This window comes from Manihot esculenta, chromosome 6 (genome assembly GCF_001659605.2).
Source record: "Manihot esculenta cultivar AM560-2 chromosome 6, M.esculenta_v8, whole genome shotgun sequence".
Classification (NCBI taxonomy): Eukaryota; Viridiplantae; Streptophyta; class Magnoliopsida; order Malpighiales; family Euphorbiaceae; genus Manihot; species Manihot esculenta.
Window position 1 is genome coordinate 1,589,861 of NC_035166.2, and position 21,429 is coordinate 1,611,289.

At 31.6% G+C, this 21,429-nt stretch overlaps 1 protein-coding gene across 2 annotated transcripts; it reads right to left on the reverse strand.

The window, feature by feature from the left end:
- Positions 1–1,059: 1,059 nt before the first annotated feature.
- Positions 1,060–20,465, reverse strand: LOC110617556 (protein LNK1). 2 transcript variants are annotated; one of them, XM_021760423.2, is made up of 8 exons: positions 20,291–20,465; positions 18,386–18,498; positions 12,856–13,433; positions 11,996–12,347; positions 10,780–11,490; positions 7,558–7,706; positions 1,553–1,688; positions 1,060–1,474 (listed from the first exon to the last, which is right to left on the reverse strand). In XM_021760423.2, the coding sequence occupies exons 2-8, from the start codon at positions 18,407–18,409 to the stop codon at positions 1,364–1,366; spliced, it is 2,061 nt and encodes a 686-aa protein (XP_021616115.1). In that variant the 5' UTR covers positions 18,410–18,498; positions 20,291–20,465; the 3' UTR covers positions 1,060–1,363. The 2 variants fall into 2 exon arrangements, with proteins under 2 accessions (XP_021616115.1, XP_043813325.1); XM_043957390.1 differs by lacking the exon at positions 18,386–18,498.
- Between the last annotated feature and the right edge of the window lie 964 nt (positions 20,466–21,429).

A 21,429-nucleotide genomic window follows, 5' to 3' on the forward strand; every position in this document is an offset into this window, starting at 1 on the left:
TTGAAATTTCACCAACTTCAGAAAAAATTATTGTTTATATACATATAAAAGGTTAAGTTGAAAATCAAATTCAGATAAAATACCGAAAGAAAATTTATATACATCAAATTTTTATAAAAATTAATATTTTCATATAAAATATAAAATACGAGTTTTTAATTTTTTTTTATAATAAGTAATTTAAACTATTATATAAAAAATATTATTTATTTTATTATGTAAGATCTTTAATTTTTTAAATGTTACCTATTAAATTTAAAATTTATTTTTTGCTAGATGTCATAGTATATAAAACTATTACTCATAAAAGTCTTTTTTATTTAAAATTTATTTTCTATATTTAAACAATCTAAAATATATAACTTCAATATAGAGATAACAAAAAATAACTATCACATTTTAACAATAAATATAAATAATTAAATGATGATTTAGTAATTTATTTTCTGAATATTTTTTTAAAAAAAATCGAGTAGAATATATATAGTTAAAATTTTAAAAATTAAAATTTTTTTTATGAAATAATAAAAAAATAAAGGAGAGGGATATATAAATTAAAGGTGATTACAATAAAAATAGTAATAGAATTGAGATTTTATTTATAGAAAAATTACTATAAAGTTCTTAGATTTTTAAAAAATTTATATTATTTAATTTATTTGTTAACTAAATTGTTAATTATAATAAAAACAAAATAGTCTATAACTAAATGATACATATAATTAAAATTATATAAATTAAATAATAAATATTTCAAATATTTTAATAGTTTTTTTACAAAAAGATTCAAGGAATCTGAAACTGTGAGTGACCTAGCATACAACAAATACAGCAAAATGAGATACCTTTTGACACGATGGACAGGACTGGAAAAGCTCTATTTCCTCTAGACCTAAATGTGGGTCCTACAGGAAGGGATAGGGTGGAGATGGTTCTAATCCAAGATTCTGCAGTTACCAATCAAAACTGAAAGAAGGCAAAGACGTATACAATTGTGATAAACTCCCAACAGCAATGAATGATAGTTCAACATGATCAGAGCAAGAACAAAAATCTCTGGCAAAAATGATAGTTGAGCAGATTGAGTATGTTATCAAGTTAATCATTACAAGGACAGTTGAGCAGATGAGTATGTTATCAATTTAATCATTACAAGGACAGTTGAGCAGATGAGTATGTTATCAAGCTAATCATTACAAAGGCAACATCAAGGTTGATTACAAAAATCTGAGAATTGATGAGATCCAAACATAGAATTGAAATAATATCTATGTTGGAGCCACATGAAAAGCCATTGTATCTCATAATGTGCTGTAATCCAAAAAATTATACATATTCTACAGTGAGCGAGCCATGTTAACACTTACTGTTTCTCGCCACTCATTAACAAACTTTTGTCTGTCGCACTGGCAGTTTCGTCCTGGCAAACTTGTTCCTTAGCCATCATAGGTGTACTTGTTACAGATCCTTGAACCTGCCAATTTTATTCCATAAGGTAACACGAGTAGCTTCTTGTGAAATATTGAACATAAACAAAGGACAAAAAGCTTACCATGGCATGAGACTTTAGAGATAAACCATCATTTACGGGCATCGCAGATGGATCTGAGGGCCTGTGAAACAGCAAATGTGCTATAGACCGATCTATGGGATTTGTATCCGTTTCCACATCAAGGAATCCATTGCTCCTGCATTAGACCCATAATCACAGTGAGAGAAGTTTCTAGGCAAATGAACTCGGACCATGTTTAGTAAGATACAAATGATGTAATTGTCATTCCTTTCTCATATTTCTTTGTAAAATAGAAATGCATAAAATCTAAAGCAAGTATTTCTATTGCGTAAAATTATGGAGTTAATTGATTGAAATGTCAATTTTGTGTTTTTCATTGATGTATTGAGTGACGTAGATACAACTAATGGATGTTCCAGAAATTTATTTACAATCTATGATCAACAAGAATATAATTATAACTTCACTAACAAACTCCAGTTTTGCACAGCTAAGTTTCGATAGTCCTGGCTTCGTTTGAGAGTAGAGGGAAGGACATTCTTTGATGATAAGTACTGTTTTGCTCGTTTTAATGATGTGCACTGTTTAGTCCATCAGCACCCATCCTCCCTTCTCTTTGATCGCACATTCAGCTACTGTATCCTCACAACTTAACACCACACCAGGCAAGATGGAGAGAGAACCTCAAGGACTCCCATTTTTGACAGCTGGCCATGAAATTGGGGAGAAATAAATTTGCTAGCTGGTTCTGGGAGGAAACATGTACCATAGAAATAAACCCTTGAAAGCTTTTGTGAACAAGGTGCTTGGTGCATTCATGGAATGCAGAATTAGCCGCTATATGTTCCATTGCTTTATTGTCACAACGCAAGAACACAGGTAAGCTTTCTCGAGCATGAAACAGTTTTGGACTGTATTTCACAAATCGTGGTAGCTGTGCTGCAGTATTCTGCTTCTAAAAAAAATGTGCCAACTGCTCTGTTTCCGAGCCTTCCATGAAATGAGTGATGAATCCAGGAAAACACTATCCCGTTATGGTCTTCTTGGACATTGGGGAAGACGCCAATTTGCATGACAAAGGCCTGAGCTGGAAATAATTCTGAGTAGGATAAAATAGACTCTTAGAAGGACAACCGTTGTGGTATCTCAATATATGCAAGGCAACATCCCAGCAAGTTTTGTGAGGGGCTTGCATGAATTGATTAAGTACGTGAGTAGGACAGTAAATACCATGCTTGGTGAGACCTAGGTAGATGTGTTGTCCAACTCCAACGAGTCTTCTATATTTATCTAGATCCTGGAACAACTCCCCCCAACTTCATTATCCAACTTTTAACACTTTAAGTAGTGCAAATGTTGCAGGTTTAGCATCAGTAATCTATCATCCTATATTATAGCAGTAACATACTTCCTTTGGTTTAAAACATGCTAGAAGGAGATCTTGCAGTCTTAAGGCCTAGAAAGTACTTAACATAACCAAAATCTTTTCTTGTAAATGGCTTGTCCAGAAGCTCTTTCATTGCCAAGATAATAGTTTCAGTAGCCCCAGTAGCAAGAATATCAGCAACATATATTATTAGAACCAAAAAATGAACCAAGCTCCTTCGGCCAAAAGGTAGTGATCAAAGACAGATTGGTGAAAGCTATATTGCTATAACTTCATATCAGCTCCTTGTTCCATTCTCTATCAGCTTATTTAAAATCTTAAAGACTTCTAGTGAGCCTACAAACTTGACCTTTTAATGCTTTAGTATAGCCCTCTAAAGGTAGCCTAAAGATGTCTTCATCAAAGTAGCCATGCAAATAAGCATTGTCGATATTAAATTTATGAATAGGCCATTGGAACTTGGTTCCAATAGCTAAGAAAATTTTAACAGTAAACAGTTTCAGCCACAAGTGTTGTTAAACTCCCATATTGGTTTGAGATAGGGAATCTGGTCCTTGCAAAGTTTTGGGCACTCTTCCCCCCTTCCTGAGCTATCTTTAAGGCTAAGTTAGGCCCAACTCATTTCTTAAGATGGTATTAGTATTAGAGCATCCAATATCGGGCCTCCCACAAGTCTTTCACGCTCTAAGTGTTTGGCCCTGACATGAGGGGAATGTATTAAATTCTCACATTGTTTTGGAATAAGGATAATGTGCCCCTTATAAAGTGTTAGGCTCTTCTCTTCCATCAAGCTAGCTTTTGAGAGTAAGTGATCCTGGCTCATTTTCTTAAGAAGTAAAAAACTGTCATTGTAGTCTATTCTAGGCAATTGGTTCTATCCTTTTGCAACCAGCCTATCCCTGTGTGTATCTATGTTGCCAACTAGCTTGTCTTTAGCGTTGTACACCCATTTGCTGACCATTGCCTTCTTAGTTCTTACCTTCTGGCAATTCAGTGAGAAACTAAACATTATTCTTTTCCGATGCCACCAATTCATTCTGCATGACATGTACCCATTTACTATCCCATTTAATATCCCATTTAGCTCAATGACAAGATTTTGGCTCAATAGCAGTAGGTACATTAGCCATGAAATATATGTGATCATAATTAAAATGAAAAGGAGTCAAAAGTTTAGGTGAAGCAGAAAGGACCACAGTCCTGCAGACTTTAAAGGGTTGTAATCGTTTCATGATATACTTGGTTCGACTGTAGTATAAGTAGGAGTAAATTGAGAAACATTGGTACATTTTGATACTGTAATACAAGCAATATGCGTGTTATTGTTTGATAGGTCTAAGCCTGCCTTTATTTCATCAGTAGCTAGCACTTTGTCGGTCATTAGGTCCAGCAGGACATAATGATAGTAGGATATGTTTAAAACTAAGAGCGTAAAAGACTAATTTTAAATGTAATGCATGGATTAAAATCACATCTCCACTATACAGGACAGGTTTGGTTGAGCCATCTAGTAGTGTAATTATTTTTTTTAGTTTGTATGGATTGTGAAGAAGGCTAAAGTCATGACACATATGAGATGTGCCACTTGTTCTACCATCCATGTGCCTTTATCCTTTATCATTTTTGCTAAAAGAGTAGTAATTAAGTGCTCTAAAGTATTTAGTAAGAGAGAAGATAAGAAAAAGGAGGAACTAGGAAGAGGCAAAACCACAAAGGGTTGTCGATATCTATATTCTTACATGATACATAACCTATAGTTATAAACTTATAATGAAAACTATCAAGATATAGATTGTTAAATTCACAAAGATGTATCCCTTGAAATAGGAAGATACTTAATCCCTAAATTAAGGAGAAATATTCTTCTTAATTTAAGAAGAATCTCATCAATTCTAACAAGTACATTACCTGCAAAGCTAGTGAAATCCACAAAACTTGCTTCATTAATAGTTGGCTAATGCCCTTTCATGTATTTCATTATTTCCTACTAGATCAAGTGCAACTATTCCACGTCACTTGCATCAATTCTTTGGGCATTGCAATTTGCTTCTCTGTGACATTTGCTGCAGTATTACTATTTTGCTTTGCTTTTTCTTTTGAACCATTTTGGATGCCCATGAAGTTTGAAACAAATATCTTAGGAGAGCCCATTGGCTGTGCAATAGGAGCGCATCTGTTTTCTTTTTTTCTTGTCTTGTGATTTGTTACTTGTGTTTGTATCCTTTTGAAATTCAAGACAGTCATGGCAATAATTTTTATTAGTAGTGCCACTGGGAACTTCCTTTGTTTCTCAACTATTAGCACCATTGAATAATGCCCTATTGACTCTTGGTAATAGCTCCATTAACAAAATTTGGTTCTTAACCTGATCATATGTATCACTTAGCCCTATCAGAAATTGAATTAGCTTACCCTCATTGTTAATTTCATCAATTAACTTTGTTGTTCCACATTCGCACACAAGTAAGGATTGTAGATATGCCGACTCATCCCAAAGTTTATAAAGTCTAGTAAAAAAGAACATCAAATAAGTGTCAAATTGACTAAGATTACTTCTCCTGTTTTAACTGGTATAGCAGAGGACCATTTCTCTCACCAAATATCTTTTAAATTTCTTGCCACAGATCTTTTGCAGATGAAGCACATTGAAAATCCAAGAGGAGACCACGCTTTTTGCTCTACTTGGTTTCTCAAGAGCAAAAGGACCTTTATCAGGAATCAGGGTGCCAGTTGATTTTTTTTTGTAAAGGTCAGAGACCAAATTATACATTCAACAAAGGATGAAGCAAAAAGGTTAAAAGTTTAAAATTTAACTAGGTTCAAATTTGGACAATCAATATACTAATAAATATATTAAATATAAAATAATGTTGTATCACAAAATATTCACTCTTAAAAACAATAATAGTGTCTTGTTACAATTAGTAAATGAATATATTTTTATTACTAATTATTAAAATAAATATAATTAATTTTTAGTACATAATAATTTTAAAATACAAATATTTAATTGATAATTTTTAATTTAAATAACAATAACAATAATAACAAAAACAATAATAATAATATATGATAAAACAAATATTCAGAATAAAATTTTCATAAGGGTAACCTTTATATCAATAAAAAAATAATTTCGATATATTAAAATTTTATAGCATAATAAGAGAAAATTTTATATTACACCAATAAAATAAATAATAAATAAAATTAATTATTCAAGTAACAAGAGTAACAAGTTTAACAAGTTGAACATAAAATGAATAAACTTTCATTTCTTTGTAGTCGCAATACATATACATATATATATAGGCATTATGTAGTTCAAATTGGCAACAATTTTCAAAATTCATTGGTAGGTTAAAAGTTTGAGCCCTCTCTCCAACAACCTTTAATTTAGTTTGTCGTCTATATTTAATGTATATGTGCTTATTATTTTAGCAAAGGAGTTGGCCTAACTTAAGGTTTGAACCAAAGAGATTAATCAACTAAGGTGCCATATCAATCCAAATTTTCAAAAGAAAAAGGATTTTACATTTAAACTAGATTGATCGATGGTTTGTTTCCTAGTTAAATCAACTTGTCTGATCCCAACAAACCATGAACATAATGTGATGGTCATGCCTTAGACATCAAATTTTTATTATGCAACTAAAGTACCTAATGAAGTAATAGAAAAATACAACACCATTGCACTTTGTATGCCTTTAATTACGCCCTGCCAAACATAGCCTTGAATATGGTTTTAAATGATGACTATCAATTTTTCAAGGCGCCATTAAACTGTTACCCCATTATTTATAGGCATCCTCTAAGTTGTATGGTAAAAACCATTACCACCTAACACTTAATGGTAACATACGGTTACTCTAATAATGCAACTTCAACAAAACACATAAAAGCCGTGCTCTCTTCATTTCTTTTGATTCTCTGCATGTCCCAGCCTTCCAAACTTACTATTTCTATCTCTCTCAAAATTTCACCCCAATTTCTCTACAAGTCTCTCCATTTAAGCTTAGATCATTATAAATATCTCTAATTTCCACTAGTTCTTGCAAAAACTGAGCTATTTTCCTTCTTTTTTTTCAATTTCTTTTATTTTTTGATGTAACTTATTTGTATATTTATGCCTACCATATAGTAGCATATCTGTATCATATCTATATTTGAAGTGTCTACACTTATTATTAGTGTTAGTTGTGTTTACCCGTATCTAGTCATTTTATAAACTTGCAAACTTTATAGTCGTGTTATGGTTGTTATAGGCTTGGTTCCGTTACTTGTAATTGTGATTGCAATTTATAACCATGGCCTTGATAATTAATAAATTTCAACTGCTAAACATTTGAGCCCAATAATGAAAAAGGAAAAATGATTGAAATTTGGAGATTAAAGTATATGGTGTGGCATATCAACTCAAGTGAGGGCATATCTTTAACAAATTTTAGTGACCTTTTTATAATAAATACAATTGCTGCCAGCATTATCAATCATGGCACGGCATGCTAAATGACTGGGTAGTTCAAGAATAAACAATGCATAAAATTATCCATATTCTTGAGCAAGACGCAGGAAATGGATAATTACTCAAGGTATGATAATAGCAAAATCAACATTAAACAAAAAAGGAAAAAAATAGATAGAATTGTGAACATACTTGTTTGTTTCTTGATCCATCAATGGACAGCTTGTGTCTCTATCATCTCTTGTACCAACATCCGCATTCACACAATTATGCCTTTGTTCAGCACTCCTTGCCAAGCGATACAGACTATCTCTTATGCACAGTTTTGTCCTAATATCCAACTGAATTAAAGAAGAGTTCATACATTAAAAACCCATTAATATGAACATATAGAAAAATAAAAGATAATAACAAAATGAGCAGAACTTTATCAATGTAGAACCTGTAATAAAATTACAAAATCGAGTTCTCAACCATTTTGCTACAATATGTATAAGTTCTGTTCATCTTTTTAAGATTCTTCTCAATTTGACTTTTTTTCTTAATGTCACATGGCTTTCTATGAAAAAATCTCTCTCTTCTGTCAAAGGTCTGTTCTATCAAAAGATATTTTATCTTTCCCTTGTTCCTCCTTTTATTTCTCTCTTTCCCCAACACCATAATAAAATAAATCAACAAATCTTTTTGTAATCATCCATAATGAACTGCATAGCTTATATTATGTGATATTAACTACAGAAGATGTACAGATGGTATTCAATACTCAGTATCCAGAATATAGTATATGTTCATATAAAATAACCCATAATTTAAACACAACACTGTCATGGATAGTTCATGGTAAAAAGTCATGATTCCAAAAAACTGTCTATTATTAATATTGCTCCACAAGGATTCATAAAGTTTCATCTGCCTAGTATGCATGTGGACTGCAAATATTTGTTTTGTTAGAAGAGTTTAAATGAGAAAAGATTATTGCAAAAACTTACAAAAGGATATTTTGAAAGCACAAAAAATTTTTCATAACAGAAATTCCTTATCAAGAAGCCTTTTCCATAATGTTGAATGCTGCATTTATGGTGGATGTTATGATTATATGCATAAGCAATCATATCATTATAATTCTCTTATGAAGGATGCAACACAGTAATCAAGAAGATTCTATTTCCTTTATAAAAAATAATTTTCTAAAAGTTCCATCATATTAACAATTTCCTTTCCCTTCCATGTGAGTATGCAGATGTAGATGTAATACTTGAACGTGAACTGGAATATGTCCTAATTATTAGTCACATATATGAACATAAATCAAGAACATTTGCTGCTTATTTTCCCAATTTGATGTTGTTTCTGAAATTCAGGTATATGTTAGTTTATTTTAAGGGAAATGCCAAGTGGTTTGAAAAAGCCTAAATTTACACCACTTCATTTGAAGTTTATGCTCTTATACTTATCAAACATTTTTATAAGTAACTCCTTTTGGGTGCCAGCATTGATTTGGTTCTAACTTGAACATCTGAAATGGAAAAAGAAGAATTGCTAACTCAGATGATAAGAACCGTTCCTAAGAACCGGAAAAAGCATCATCTTATAAAACATATAAAACATGCATTTCAAAAACACATCTAAGGAGGAGCTTCATGATGGGCAGGACATTGCAAAGCGCCACCAGTTGGTCTCTAGGTCCAGAGGGGCCCACCTTCCAAATCAAGTCACATTCATGTTCTTGTAAATTTCAATTCTCATGGTTTTGCAAGCTATGAGGGGATGAACACTGTTGAATCCCACTTTGGGACAGGGTAACGTGCTCCTTAATCCTTATAAGGGCCTTACACACTCTTTCCTGAGCTACCTTTTAGGGGGAGTTAGACATAACCCAAATTTAATATGGTATCAGTGCCTTCCCATCGATGTTGGGCTTTCCGTAAATGTTTTCCATAAATGTTTCACGCTTCAGTATAGTCCTAGGTGTGGAGGCGTGAGGGGTGTATTGAATTCCACATCAGTTTGGGATAGAGATAATGTGTATAAGGGTTTTAAGCACTCCTCCTTTTGAGCTTGAGCTAGCTTTTGGGTGAGTTAGGTCTAGCCCGAATTTAATAAACACTTTTGTGGTAGGATGGCTGCAGGGGCACGAGCAAGAGCAAGGGGTGGGGAAGAGAATAGATTAGGATTTTCTTTTTTAATAGCCACTATTTTATACATATTATTCTCGAGTATACCTATTATATCTATAATATATAACACATACAAAAGTATGAATGAGCAGGTGAACTTGCAAACTGATATAAATATCCTTTATTCTGAATGTTATTTACATTAATAATAATCCTATTACCAATAAAATTCTAAGCTCCAGTTAATGTCAATAATAATTTAAAGAATAACAAAATCAATTTTTTAGAGAAATACCAAATAAAAGTTTAAAATTAATTAATATGTAGAACACACTACAGACAACTTTGGCTCAAACAAAGCCATTAAGTTTTTGCAAGCACCAGTCCCTTTCTTGGAGATTGAGCTACTTTTTTCTTTAAGGCTCATGTGGAAAGCAGGAGGTTAAAGGGAATAAAGTTGGTTTTTCCCTCTGAAAAATTTAGGTTAGCACAATTTACTGAATATGGTATTTATGAAATTTCTCCTAAAAAAATGTAAAAGAAAAATATAAACTGATGATGTTTAACATTTATAAAATATAAAGGATAAGATAAATATTCAAATGAAGAGGAAATATATTGTAAAAGTTAATAAAAAGAAATAAACTGATCCTATAAACAATAATAATTGATATAATGAAATGAAATTTTATTCATAACTACTTTTTTTAATGTAAAATCCCATCTTAATATTTTTACAATTATCTTGAGAATTTTGTAATATTTCATGATTTTAAGGTCAAATTTTATATGGTTGATGCAATTATGTTTAGAGCCTTAAAATTTGTCCTATGCTCATATCATAAATTTCTCTCTTTTTTTCTAAAGGCTAAATGCTTATTTTGACAAGTTTTCATAAGCCTGCCTTAATACCGCTTCTCTCCCTCTCGCTCTTTTCTACCCCCCAAAAAAAAAGCATACATTTCCATTTAGCATAAATAAACTAAGATTAAATAGATTGAATTTGTAACTAAAGACAAGCATTACTATTTTCTAATCATAAAAATTTAAAAAGTTGCAATTATAAAATTTTAAAAAATAACTAAAAATAATATAGACATGTGTGCTTTAAAAATTAATAGATAGTAAAAGAAATACAATGGGAATTTTCCAAAGATAGCATTAAATAAGAGATTATCGGAACCATACAACTTATTTACATGCATGCAAATGTTTGTAAATTCTAGCAGTATCTATGAATATTAAAAAATGGTTTTCAATTTTTAAGTGATTTACAAAGTTGTATAAATTACCGTACCTGTTCCATGACTTGTTGAAGCTGGCAAAAACTAGTTGCTTCTAGCGAGATTTCATCCGACACAGAGCTCATGCAGGAGCTTTCCTGTGCATTTGAAGAATCTAGTTCTCCTGCAATTGCAATGCTAACTCCTCCAATTTCGCTGTGACCTTCAATATCGCATCCGGATTGACGGGCTTGATTCTGAACTGAATCATAAAATGATTTCACACTTGCAATATTTGGATTTTTCAAATTCCTGGCATATGGGACTTCTAAATCCTGGTTACAATATAGCCTTTCCCTCTTCTCAGTTGTTACAGCGGGAGCCTCTGATGAGGGACCATGAGAACTTTCCATAAAAAGCACTTGGTTTGATTCAAATGATGTCTCCTTTGGAGGAGGAGAAAGGATGCCATTACTTTCAGATTTGATTCTTGATTGATTTGGACAGACTAAAGTTTGATTTGATGGACGACCATAGTCCACATGCATATATGACAAATGTGTCTGCATGTGATTCAAGGAATCTGAAACTGTGTTTTGTTTATGTTGCTGAACACCTAGAGGAGAAAGAACTTGATGGGGCACATTCCCAAGTGAACACTTTGCATCTGCAAATTGCTTTAAGTTACCATTATGATGGAAAGAACCACCATTATCCAGGTCCCGTTCTTTTCTCTTTCCTTCTGAGTGGTTTTGGTGCCTTACCTTACTTCTATTGCTATTTATCTGTCATGCAAACACCACATGTCAATAGAATAGCAAATTTACTCTTAGTTTACAGGAGTGAAGCTTTCAAGATTAATACTAAGTTACTAACATTTTAAGCTTGGAAGTTATCAGAAAAAATTACATAGCATGCATTCATAAAAAGTTATACCACATCAGTATTAAATATCAATTGGTCAGGACAAACTGAAAGGCAAACACTTTATCAAGCACACACACACACACACACTATATATATATATATATATATATATATTTCTCTCTTCGGAGTACTACAATAAAATGTACCCTTTTTGGAGCCAATCCTCTAGTCTTTTTAATTTGCAGCCATTTTGAAATTGAAAATGAGCAATACTTAAAACTTAGAATGACCATTAAAATCAAAGTGCCTGTGAAAGTTATGCGAGGCCATTGGAAGCTCCTAAAGGCAAATCAAATATTCAAGCCCAACAAATGCAAAACGGTGATATAAGCAATAATTTGAAAACATGATGGTTTTACAAACCTGCTCGTGAAGCATTGTCTCATCCTTACTTGTGGAGTTTGCAACAGATCTATTTGGGAATTGCAATTGACCAAACGCTGAAATGTCAGTAGCTCCAGCAGTATTGGAACTTATTTTATCACCTGTTAGTAGAGTTTCCTTATTGGAATCATTGACTGAGGAATCGACATTGTTTAGCCTAGAAGCATCATGATGGTCCGATGTGTAATTCAATGCACTTGCCTCAGAACTAGAAAACTTAGAACCCGACTTCAATGCATCTTGAGATCCTTCTGTAGCATGAGATAACGAAAACCAGCACAAGTCATCCTCATTACTGAGACTCTCCAGACCAAATGTTGAATCACAGCTTCTGCAGGATGAAAGCAATATAAATTACAATCTAAAAGCAAATGTATAAAAACATATACGCATAAACATGTTCTATTATTCAGGAATTTTATTATTATTAGATTTATTATTACTTCAGGTTTTTAAGTTTGTTTAGGAAGTTTACTTAGTATTACATTCCTAATTAGAATTCAATTAGGATTCCTAATTCGAATGTAATAGGATCACAAAACTCTATAACTAGGTCTAGGTTTTCTGTTATTTCATAACTTTGATTTATGATGGAAAATAAGAATATGTACATATGTTTATTGGTGTATGATGCATGTGAAAACTTTCAAATAAAATACAAAACTATTTACTTGATACGAACACGAACTGACACATAACAATGTTACTGGGAAAAATTTAAAATTTAGTGCGCATGATTGGCAAAAGGGGAGTATTAAGTCTCATTTTAAAACAAGTAGAGCTTTCTAAACTGGATAAATAAAAGGAAATTGTAACATAAAGGGGCAATTATTAACTACCTAAACATCCTGTCAACATCCTCAAAATTGCCTATGTCGTCTGGCCATCCATAGTATAATAGATTGCTGTCATCTTTGTCTTCATGATCATTATCAAAAAAGTTAAGATCATTATCTGTCTCAGATATTTGACCGAGTGGAAAAAGATATGTGTCAGTATCATCTGCAGCACTCTTTTCGTCCAGGGCAGGATCATCAGAACACAACTCACTGCCAACTGAATCAGTATTTCCAACTTTCAAAATACCATTGGATGCTCTTGTTTCTTCAGACGCTATACTTGCAACTTCTTTGACTGAGCCGCTATTACAAGCAGGAAAAACACCATCCAGTGCATGAGACCATGAACCCTTATCTAGCATTCTATCTTTCTTGGTCAGAGTAAGCAAGCTAGTTTTTTCTTTTCTCTGAGTGTATCCAGCAGCATCACTAGCATCACTCACAGTGCCAACTACTTTGTGCCATGGTTTCTTATGAATATCACTGCAAACTCTAAATTGATCTCCACATTCCTTAGCAGGATGAGGTACTATATGGTCATCGCTCTCTCTAAATGCATCCCACACATTATCTTCAAACTGCAACAAAAGACAATAAATTAGTTAACAAAAGGGTGGTCAATATCTTCTTAAATATGCAGTTGTGAAAGTTTCAATGTTTGTAGCACAGGAAAGTTACTAAACAATTTAAGGCAGATAACAGTAGAACATTAGGAATGGCATCTACTAATTTAATCAGTTTAATGACTTGTAAACTATTGGCAACAAAATAACTTAATTCTAAAGTGGGAAGTCAGAAAAAGCAAAACATGCATGGAAGGTGTTTGAAACCATCCCTCAAAAATCCCAATATAATGAGAGGACTTGTGTTAGAGACAAAGGAACAAATGAAGCTCGGGAAATATGCTATATTTGCATTCACTGGGGATTATAAAAAGATATCCTAGCAATCCTCAGTAACAGCAACTATTCCTAGAGCAAAAGAACTATGTACTTCTATGTCCAAACTCCAAACACCTAATTGTGAAAGCAATATCGAAGATTTCACTTGCATTTACCGATAATTAAGCTAGAATTTCAAAAAAGTACCATTGGAAATCATTGATAAAAGAAAATTTGCCTTTTCATACAGATGGGCCTAAAGTTGGCGAATATAACTTTTAAATATATGCAGCTGGTGTGATCTTACAGAGAAACACAAATAAGAGAAGGAAAAAGAAAAACTCATGTCACACGATTCTGCCCCTCCTTGTCCTCCCCCCACAACAAAAACAAAAGGTTTTGAGTAACAGCTGACTGATAATTTTGGCTTGTTATCACCATTACTTAAAATATTTTAAACTTGCAACCCTTAAGGCTGTTACAGCAGTTCAGTAAAGGTAATGGCCATTATCAACCGTTATTTAAAGATTGCCACTTTTCCAGTTGAGAATCTACGGCTGTTTTTACATCTTTCATGTGAAAGGTAGCAGAGAGAACCTTTTTTGGGCAGAAAATTATCTTCACTTATTTATTAGCTCCTCCTCATTTCCTCTCAATTTTCTCCATAATCAACTCAAGGGAAATCCTTCATTTCTCTATAAATTCTGAGCTCAAGCACATAGATTATCAAACAGACAAGGTAGTTTAAAATGAAAGGAGGTGAGCAATTGTTTACTTTTTCTAAATTTTAGCTATTTTAAATCATTTTTTTGGGTAAATATATAAATAAATATAGAATAATATGAAAAAGGCTTTAATAATATCCACAAGTGCAAATTTACGGTTTTGGCAAGATAAAATTTGAGAAAAATAAATAAGCATGAAATTAACTCTTGCAATTAAAATTCATAAATTAGATAGTAAGTTAGTTTCAAACCTTACTTTTAAATTAAACGCCTATGGCAATGCATGAGGCTCTTCATCGGGTAATTTTGCATGGTTGCATGGAGTGATATTTGAAAGTGATAGTTTGCAGCTTGTTCGTGCAGTTTCTAGTAATGAGCATGATTTATCTTATTTTGATCTTCTTATTCAAGATATTAAACGCTTGTTAATGAGGTTCCTAATGCCTCTACTGTTTTTGCTAAGAAATCTGCAAATCAATGTGTTCATCTTCTAGCAAGAGAAGTTGCTTGTTTTTGTATCAAGTTCAGATTATGAAGCTTTCGGCCTCCTTCTACCCTTGTGATGCTTTGTTCCTGATTTGGTTCTTGTTTAATATATTTAATGTTTCTTTCAAAAAGAAAAAACTAAATGCTTAGGTTTTTCTTTTTTAACTATAATTATTACCTCTAATGCATAAACAATTCAATTTAATGGATACAGGCAAGTGTAAATTAATTTTTTTAAAAAAATGCTGTAATTTTTTAAAACAATAAAATAAATATGGTTTGCTATTTATTAATTAGGTGATAAAAATTTAAGAAAAATAAAGAGAAAATTACTTTTTAGTCTCTGAAATATAGTATAATTAACAGATTTGTCCCTCTATTTTTAGGACCACCACTTTAATCCCTGATGTTTGGTTTAATTCTGTCAAAAACCAAAGTCCTTCCATCCAATAATTTTATTAAGTTAATGATTTAAACCTAGTAAAAAGAAAGAGATTAAAATATAGTTCCAAAAATACCCTTAGCAATAATAAAAATTACTTCTACCCTTCAAATTCCCAAATCCTGTTTAACCCTCCTCAAAACCCTAATCATATTCATCCTCTTCAAATTCTCAATTCATTCTCAATTCATCTTCATTATTCATGCTTGGTTAAAGGAGTCAGAGGAGTAGAGAGCGATGTCAATCAGTGAGCAGTGGCCGCCAGCAAGCATGGTTGAAGAGGACGATTGACACGAGCAGCATGATGGCAAGCGAAGATGTGACAGCAGGCAAGGACGATCGACAGGTGATGCAAGCTATGGGCAAGGATGATCGACGGGCAAGCCAAGCGGAGGTTGACAGTGAGCAAGGGTGCAAGCAACAAGGAGGACCTTTATTGAGTTTTTTGAGCTTTGATTTTTCATAATTTGGATTTTATCTATTTTGATTTTTATTAGATCTATTGAGTTTGAATCTTGAATATGTTGAATTATTTATTTAGGTTGTGGAGATTAAAGTTGAGATTTCAATTGTCAATTTTGATTGTGAATGGGGTTTTGAACAACATAGAGAGAGAATGTATTGAAAGTAAAGAGAAAGAAGAATAAGGATAATTTAGTCATTTCTCCATTCAATAGCGGGATTTTTAATGGAGGGATCTCTAATTTTGAGAGGATTAAACATTAGGACTAAAGTGTTGGGTCATAAAAAAAAAGAGATAAATCCGTTAATTATGCTATATCTCAAAGACAAAAAAACAATTTTTCATAAAATAAATAATCATGAAAGACCTTTGGAATTAATTTCATAAATTCAATAGCAATCTAAAACATAATTTTAAAATAAATGCTTAGTTGCTCAAACACTTGCATTAGATAATGCATAAATAAAAAAAATATATATTTTCTATAATTAAAAAAATGTAAAACAATCTACCACAATGTTATCTGATGATCAAAGCTCCTTTCCTAGTCCTAGGATCAGAGACAAGATAATCAATAGATCCTCATTTTGCTGGTAATAATATTCATGGTTACGTTGATATTGAATTGATTAATACAAATAATATATATAAGAATGATGAATTTAATATCTTCATTTATATATTTAAGCTTATCGTTTGGCTTTATATCTTGTTTTTAATTATATATTTAAATATTTATTCATTTCATAGACTTTACTAATTTTTTACAAAGAATTTGTGCAGCGACAAGCAACTACAATTATATTTCAGTCGTCATAAGCCTGTTCCCAATATCCATGCCTACAATCGTATAACTGAAAATGTGGCCGCGGACACAACCATGATTTAAACCCACCCCCTTTCTTTGGTTTTTTGGACAAAAAATCCATTGCATATTGTTCCATCACTTAAGTATTGGATGTTTTATCAACAGCATTATGTTTCAAACAATATAGCCATGATTCTAAAATTCACAGCAACATATTAGGAAAGCACATATCAGCCAGCACAAATTCTGTTGTGACCGTTCAAACAATCATTACGTCGCCTCATCATCGAAATTAAGCACTTTACCACTAACAAACAAAAAAAACACTAAGTAAAATTGTTTTATCTTTGACAATGAAAATTAGATAAATCTTTGAATGACAACTCTTGTCATTAAATCAAGAAAGATGTCGATGAATTAAATCCTAAATCAAGTGCAGTAAATAAATAATAACTCTCTCATAGATTCTTTAAGTCCAAACATTAATCAATAGATTACATTAAATAATGAGTCTCTAAAGACTGATAAAGTTCTAAAATTAACCAGGTCAATTAAAATAGAGGAACTATGATTGAGTGACTCTGCCAGTTGGATACAAAAAGAACTTCAACTCAAAAGTTCAGACCCAAATGAAAAACAACTCCAAATATTTTCTCAACTCAGTGAATCAAATCAGCTCAAAAATTGACAAACTTCTAAATTGTTAACACAAAGTCATACTACATTAGTTATTCACGATGTTAAAATAAATTTTCTATCAGAGATAATCTAATTAACCTAAAAAGGCTAACTAAAATAATAGTCTTTCTTTTAAACTGTGAAAGATTTGATCCCTATAAAGGTTAAATCAGCTTGGCTGTTTCAACTTTCAACTTTCACCCATACCCACCAAATGTAGCTCCAACCTTCAATTTTCACAACCAACCTAAATTGCTAAGGTCTTAAAAAATTCTAAAGCATAAAACCTCGCAATTAAAGATTTTCCTTCATATCAAAGGATTACAATTAAGGGATGCAATTATCTTGAATGGAACCTACCCATAATAATAAAAACTTAAGTGTCTTAATAACAAATCAGTGAAATAATCTTTAGCTTGATTGCTTAGTTATTCCAAATTATTTTACTTTGTAATTCTCATCTAAAAAAATTATATCACATTTATCTCAAAAAGGAAAAAATAAATGATGAGAACTAGATATCTGACAGCCAAAACAAGTGCACAGTTCAGAGTTCTCCCAAATAGTTTGTCCACTTAACCACTCAATAGTTCACACCAAAAAAGATGTTCCAGAAAACTAAACTAATAAGAGAAAATAAACCAGAGACTTTGAGACGAAGTTCACTGCTCCTGTTAAACTCTGCATACTCAACTACACAAAGTAAGCTAATAGTAAGAATTCATGTTGTGCTTGAATATAGCAATGCATGCTCTCGTAATAAACTAGTAGATTCTATTATTTTTAATACTTTTGAATTCCACTCAATGCTGTATTGTAATCCATCTAGACAAGACATACCAGAAATAGGCAAAAAAAAATCCAGAAAAGGAGATGAAAAAAAATTCTGTTCAGTTAAGCTAAAGCAATAAACAGTTGATAGTAATAGAATCCCATGCTGAAACAACAGGGAGAAATATCTATTAAAGTTTTATAGCATCACAGCAGACAGAAAGGGAAGTAACTTGAATTAAAAAAATAATTCTTAAAATGAAATGAATCTCTTACCTCATACATACGCAAGTCTGACATTAGAAACTTCTATCCATCACTGGGAATGCAAACAGTTTTTTGATAAACTATCATGGCTAAAGTGGAAAACCTGCCCTCAACTATGCTTTCTGAGTGCAGAAATAAGAAATATTGTCACTTTATATGCATTCAGGCAGAAAAACCCAAAAGAAATATGAGGTAGAACAAGGAAGAACAAAGGAAAACAAGGAACAAATCCTTTTAAGTAAAAGAGAACTAATTCTCACAAGTCATTTTCAAATAATTATCATAATCCAAAAGCTACCAAGAGAAAAGGAAAATTAGCTCTATTTATAGAGCTTAGAAACCTAATCAAATTGGGATAGAAAACCTAACCAGTGAGGTACATTAAATAACTGAGACTAGGTAAAAATAATAATAATAGTACTAGTAGTAGTAGAGGCAGCTAAAAATAATAAACTTCCTAAATAATTAAACCTAGATTTCCTGTAATAATAAGATTCCTAAATTGTATTAGGATCCTGATCTTCCCCTACTGCATTATTCTCCCCCGGTTAAAACTCAACCACAAGTTTTGAAGTTCAGAAGTAGCAAAAACCTAGTGTCGAGAGTACGTAATCTTGTTTTTCGGAAAGACATCATCAAAATTGAAAATGAAGAATTTTGCATTTTCCTTTGCATTCATGAAAACATCTGAACCTATAAAATCAATCACAATGAAGGTCAAATTGCTCTGCAAATTATTAGGAAGAGCTTCAAATTCTTCAATCTCTATTGAAGTTTCCATGGCTTGAGTAAATTCATCAGCTTCTTCCTTCAGAATGGGCTAGGTAAAGACTCATCGATGCAAGCTTTGGTTGATTCTTCAAAATCAGATTTCTATGGTACTTCTTCCATTCAGCCCAATTGTCAGGTTGTTCTTCTTCAATATTTTTTTCAACTTCAAGCTCAAGTTGTTCGTTAGGTTCAAGAAAGATGCAACTACTGGATCTAAATTTGAATCAAAGAAACAACGCAGTAATGTGGGTACAATTCAAGCAAGCTAACTGGTTTCCATATAGATGTTAGAATATAAGGAACAGGATTGTTTCTAGTTTAGATATGAATTCTAAACCCTTCTACTTTACTGTTCATGACTTGTGTTCACTGTGCCAGACCTGTACTTGTTACCTCAAAAACTGTTCCTCCTGCTGTTTAGCTTCCAAATCATATTGGGTAAAGAAAAATCCGAATTTGAATTTCAAGGCCCATGCCCAATCCTAAATAGCCAAACCTACAACTTTTCCTGCGTCATCTAACCTCTTTTCTTAATTCCCAAAGATAGAATTCCAATTTCTCGCTGCAGAGAATCAGAGAGGATAAAAATGAACCAACTTCCAAGTAAGCCAAACAAGAAAAACATGAGAATCTATTGAAGCAATTGTTTTCTATACCTTACTCTCCGTCTTCATGAGAAAAATATCTCCTTTTTTCAGAAAAACAACAAATACATTGTTCCTAGCACTAGATCAGATAAACAAAGAAGAAATTGGAGAAAAAGAAACCGCACAATAATAAATGAAGCTGCACCTCAGTCGCTCTACATACAGTTTGAGTACTAAGATTTTATGTAAAATAACTAAAAACTAGAACTATAACCTTTCCGTTTCCACTTTCCAGTAATTTCTCAGCAACCAAACAGCACATGATTTTAAGAGCATAAAACAATTATTCAACTAAGCAGAGTAACCAAAGTTTTCAGATTTCCTTTTTCTTCCCACTCAACCTCAAAATCCTCTCCATTTCTATAAGATTTCTCAACAGCCAAACAGACAATCAAGCATAAAGAAAAAAATGAAATAAAAGGGGAAAAAGTTCTCTACAATCACATAATTTTCAGCCAAATAATCAACTGTCAAGGATCTCACATTATAAACTCACCTGGAATCCAAAACCTTTATGGCAAAAGAAAAACTGAAAACTTCCCTAGAAAATCCCAAATTTTCCCGGAAAATCAAGCTTCAGAGTCTCAGCAGAGAGCAAAATACCAGCAAATCAGAGGGTAACTTTGCCCTAATCAGCGATTCCTCTCTCTCTCTCTCCTCTCAAAAATTTTTTAATTATTTTATTATTTTACCAGTATTTTTAGAGGGTCGAGCATAAAGTGACACGTGGAGAAGAGATCAGAACAAGCAAGCGTAGATATCAGAATTCGTGGACGAGAAAGAGTGTTGAGATCCGATCACTTTCCTCGATGTGATTGGTCCACGTCGTACATAGGCTCTATATAATAGACACGTGTCCCTTCCACTTGTTGGGGAATTTTATGGCGTGCACGTGGCCTCGTGCAAGGGCGTCAGCACTGGCAACTTTAGACTTTTTTTTTAGATTAAATACATATATAAATAAATAATGGTTTTATAAAATTTAAATTGAAAAATTATTATTCACTCTTTAAATATAAAAAAATTAATTAGTTATTTGATTTTGAAATTAATTAATTATTTTAATAATTTTACACAGTAAATATTTACTGATTAGTTTTTGTAATATAAAAAAATTAATTGATATTTAATTTTTAATTTTAAAAAATATATTAAAATATTTTTAAAATTTAAAATATTTTATTAATTAATTTTTTATATTAAGATTATTTTAGATTTTTTAATAATTAATTATTAAAATTAATAGAAAAAATTGATTAAATAAATTTAAGAAATTTAATGTATTTTTAAAATTAATGATTAATTAATAATTTTTTTTATAATAAATAGATTAAATAATAATTTTTTTAATTTAAAATAACACTTCACATGCCATAGATAGATTTGCGGCTAATTAAAAAATATATTGGATAAATTATTTTTTCAAATTTATTGGATAAATTATATGTGATAGTTGTTTTATGAGAAAATATAAAAAAAAAATATGTAACTTTATCAATTTTTTATTTTAAATTTTAAATTTTAATTTATATTAAAATAATAAAATAACATCATGTTAATATAAAAATTATATTATGATCTATTAATTTAATATAAATTAAATTATATATTTTAAAATAAAAATAGTAATATCAC

Coding starts and splice junctions, on each gene's coding strand:
- LOC110617556 (XM_021760423.2), bottom strand. CDS start 18,409: ATGTCAGACTTGCGTATGTATGAG. Junction 13,434..18,385: donor CAGACTTGCGTATGTATGAG/GTAAGAGATTCA, acceptor CTTTTGTTGCAG/TTTGAAGATAATGTGTGGGA. Junction 1,475..1,552: donor CTCTAAAGTCTCATGCCATG/GTAAGCTTTTTG, acceptor TAAAATTGGCAG/GTTCAAGGATCTGTAACAAG.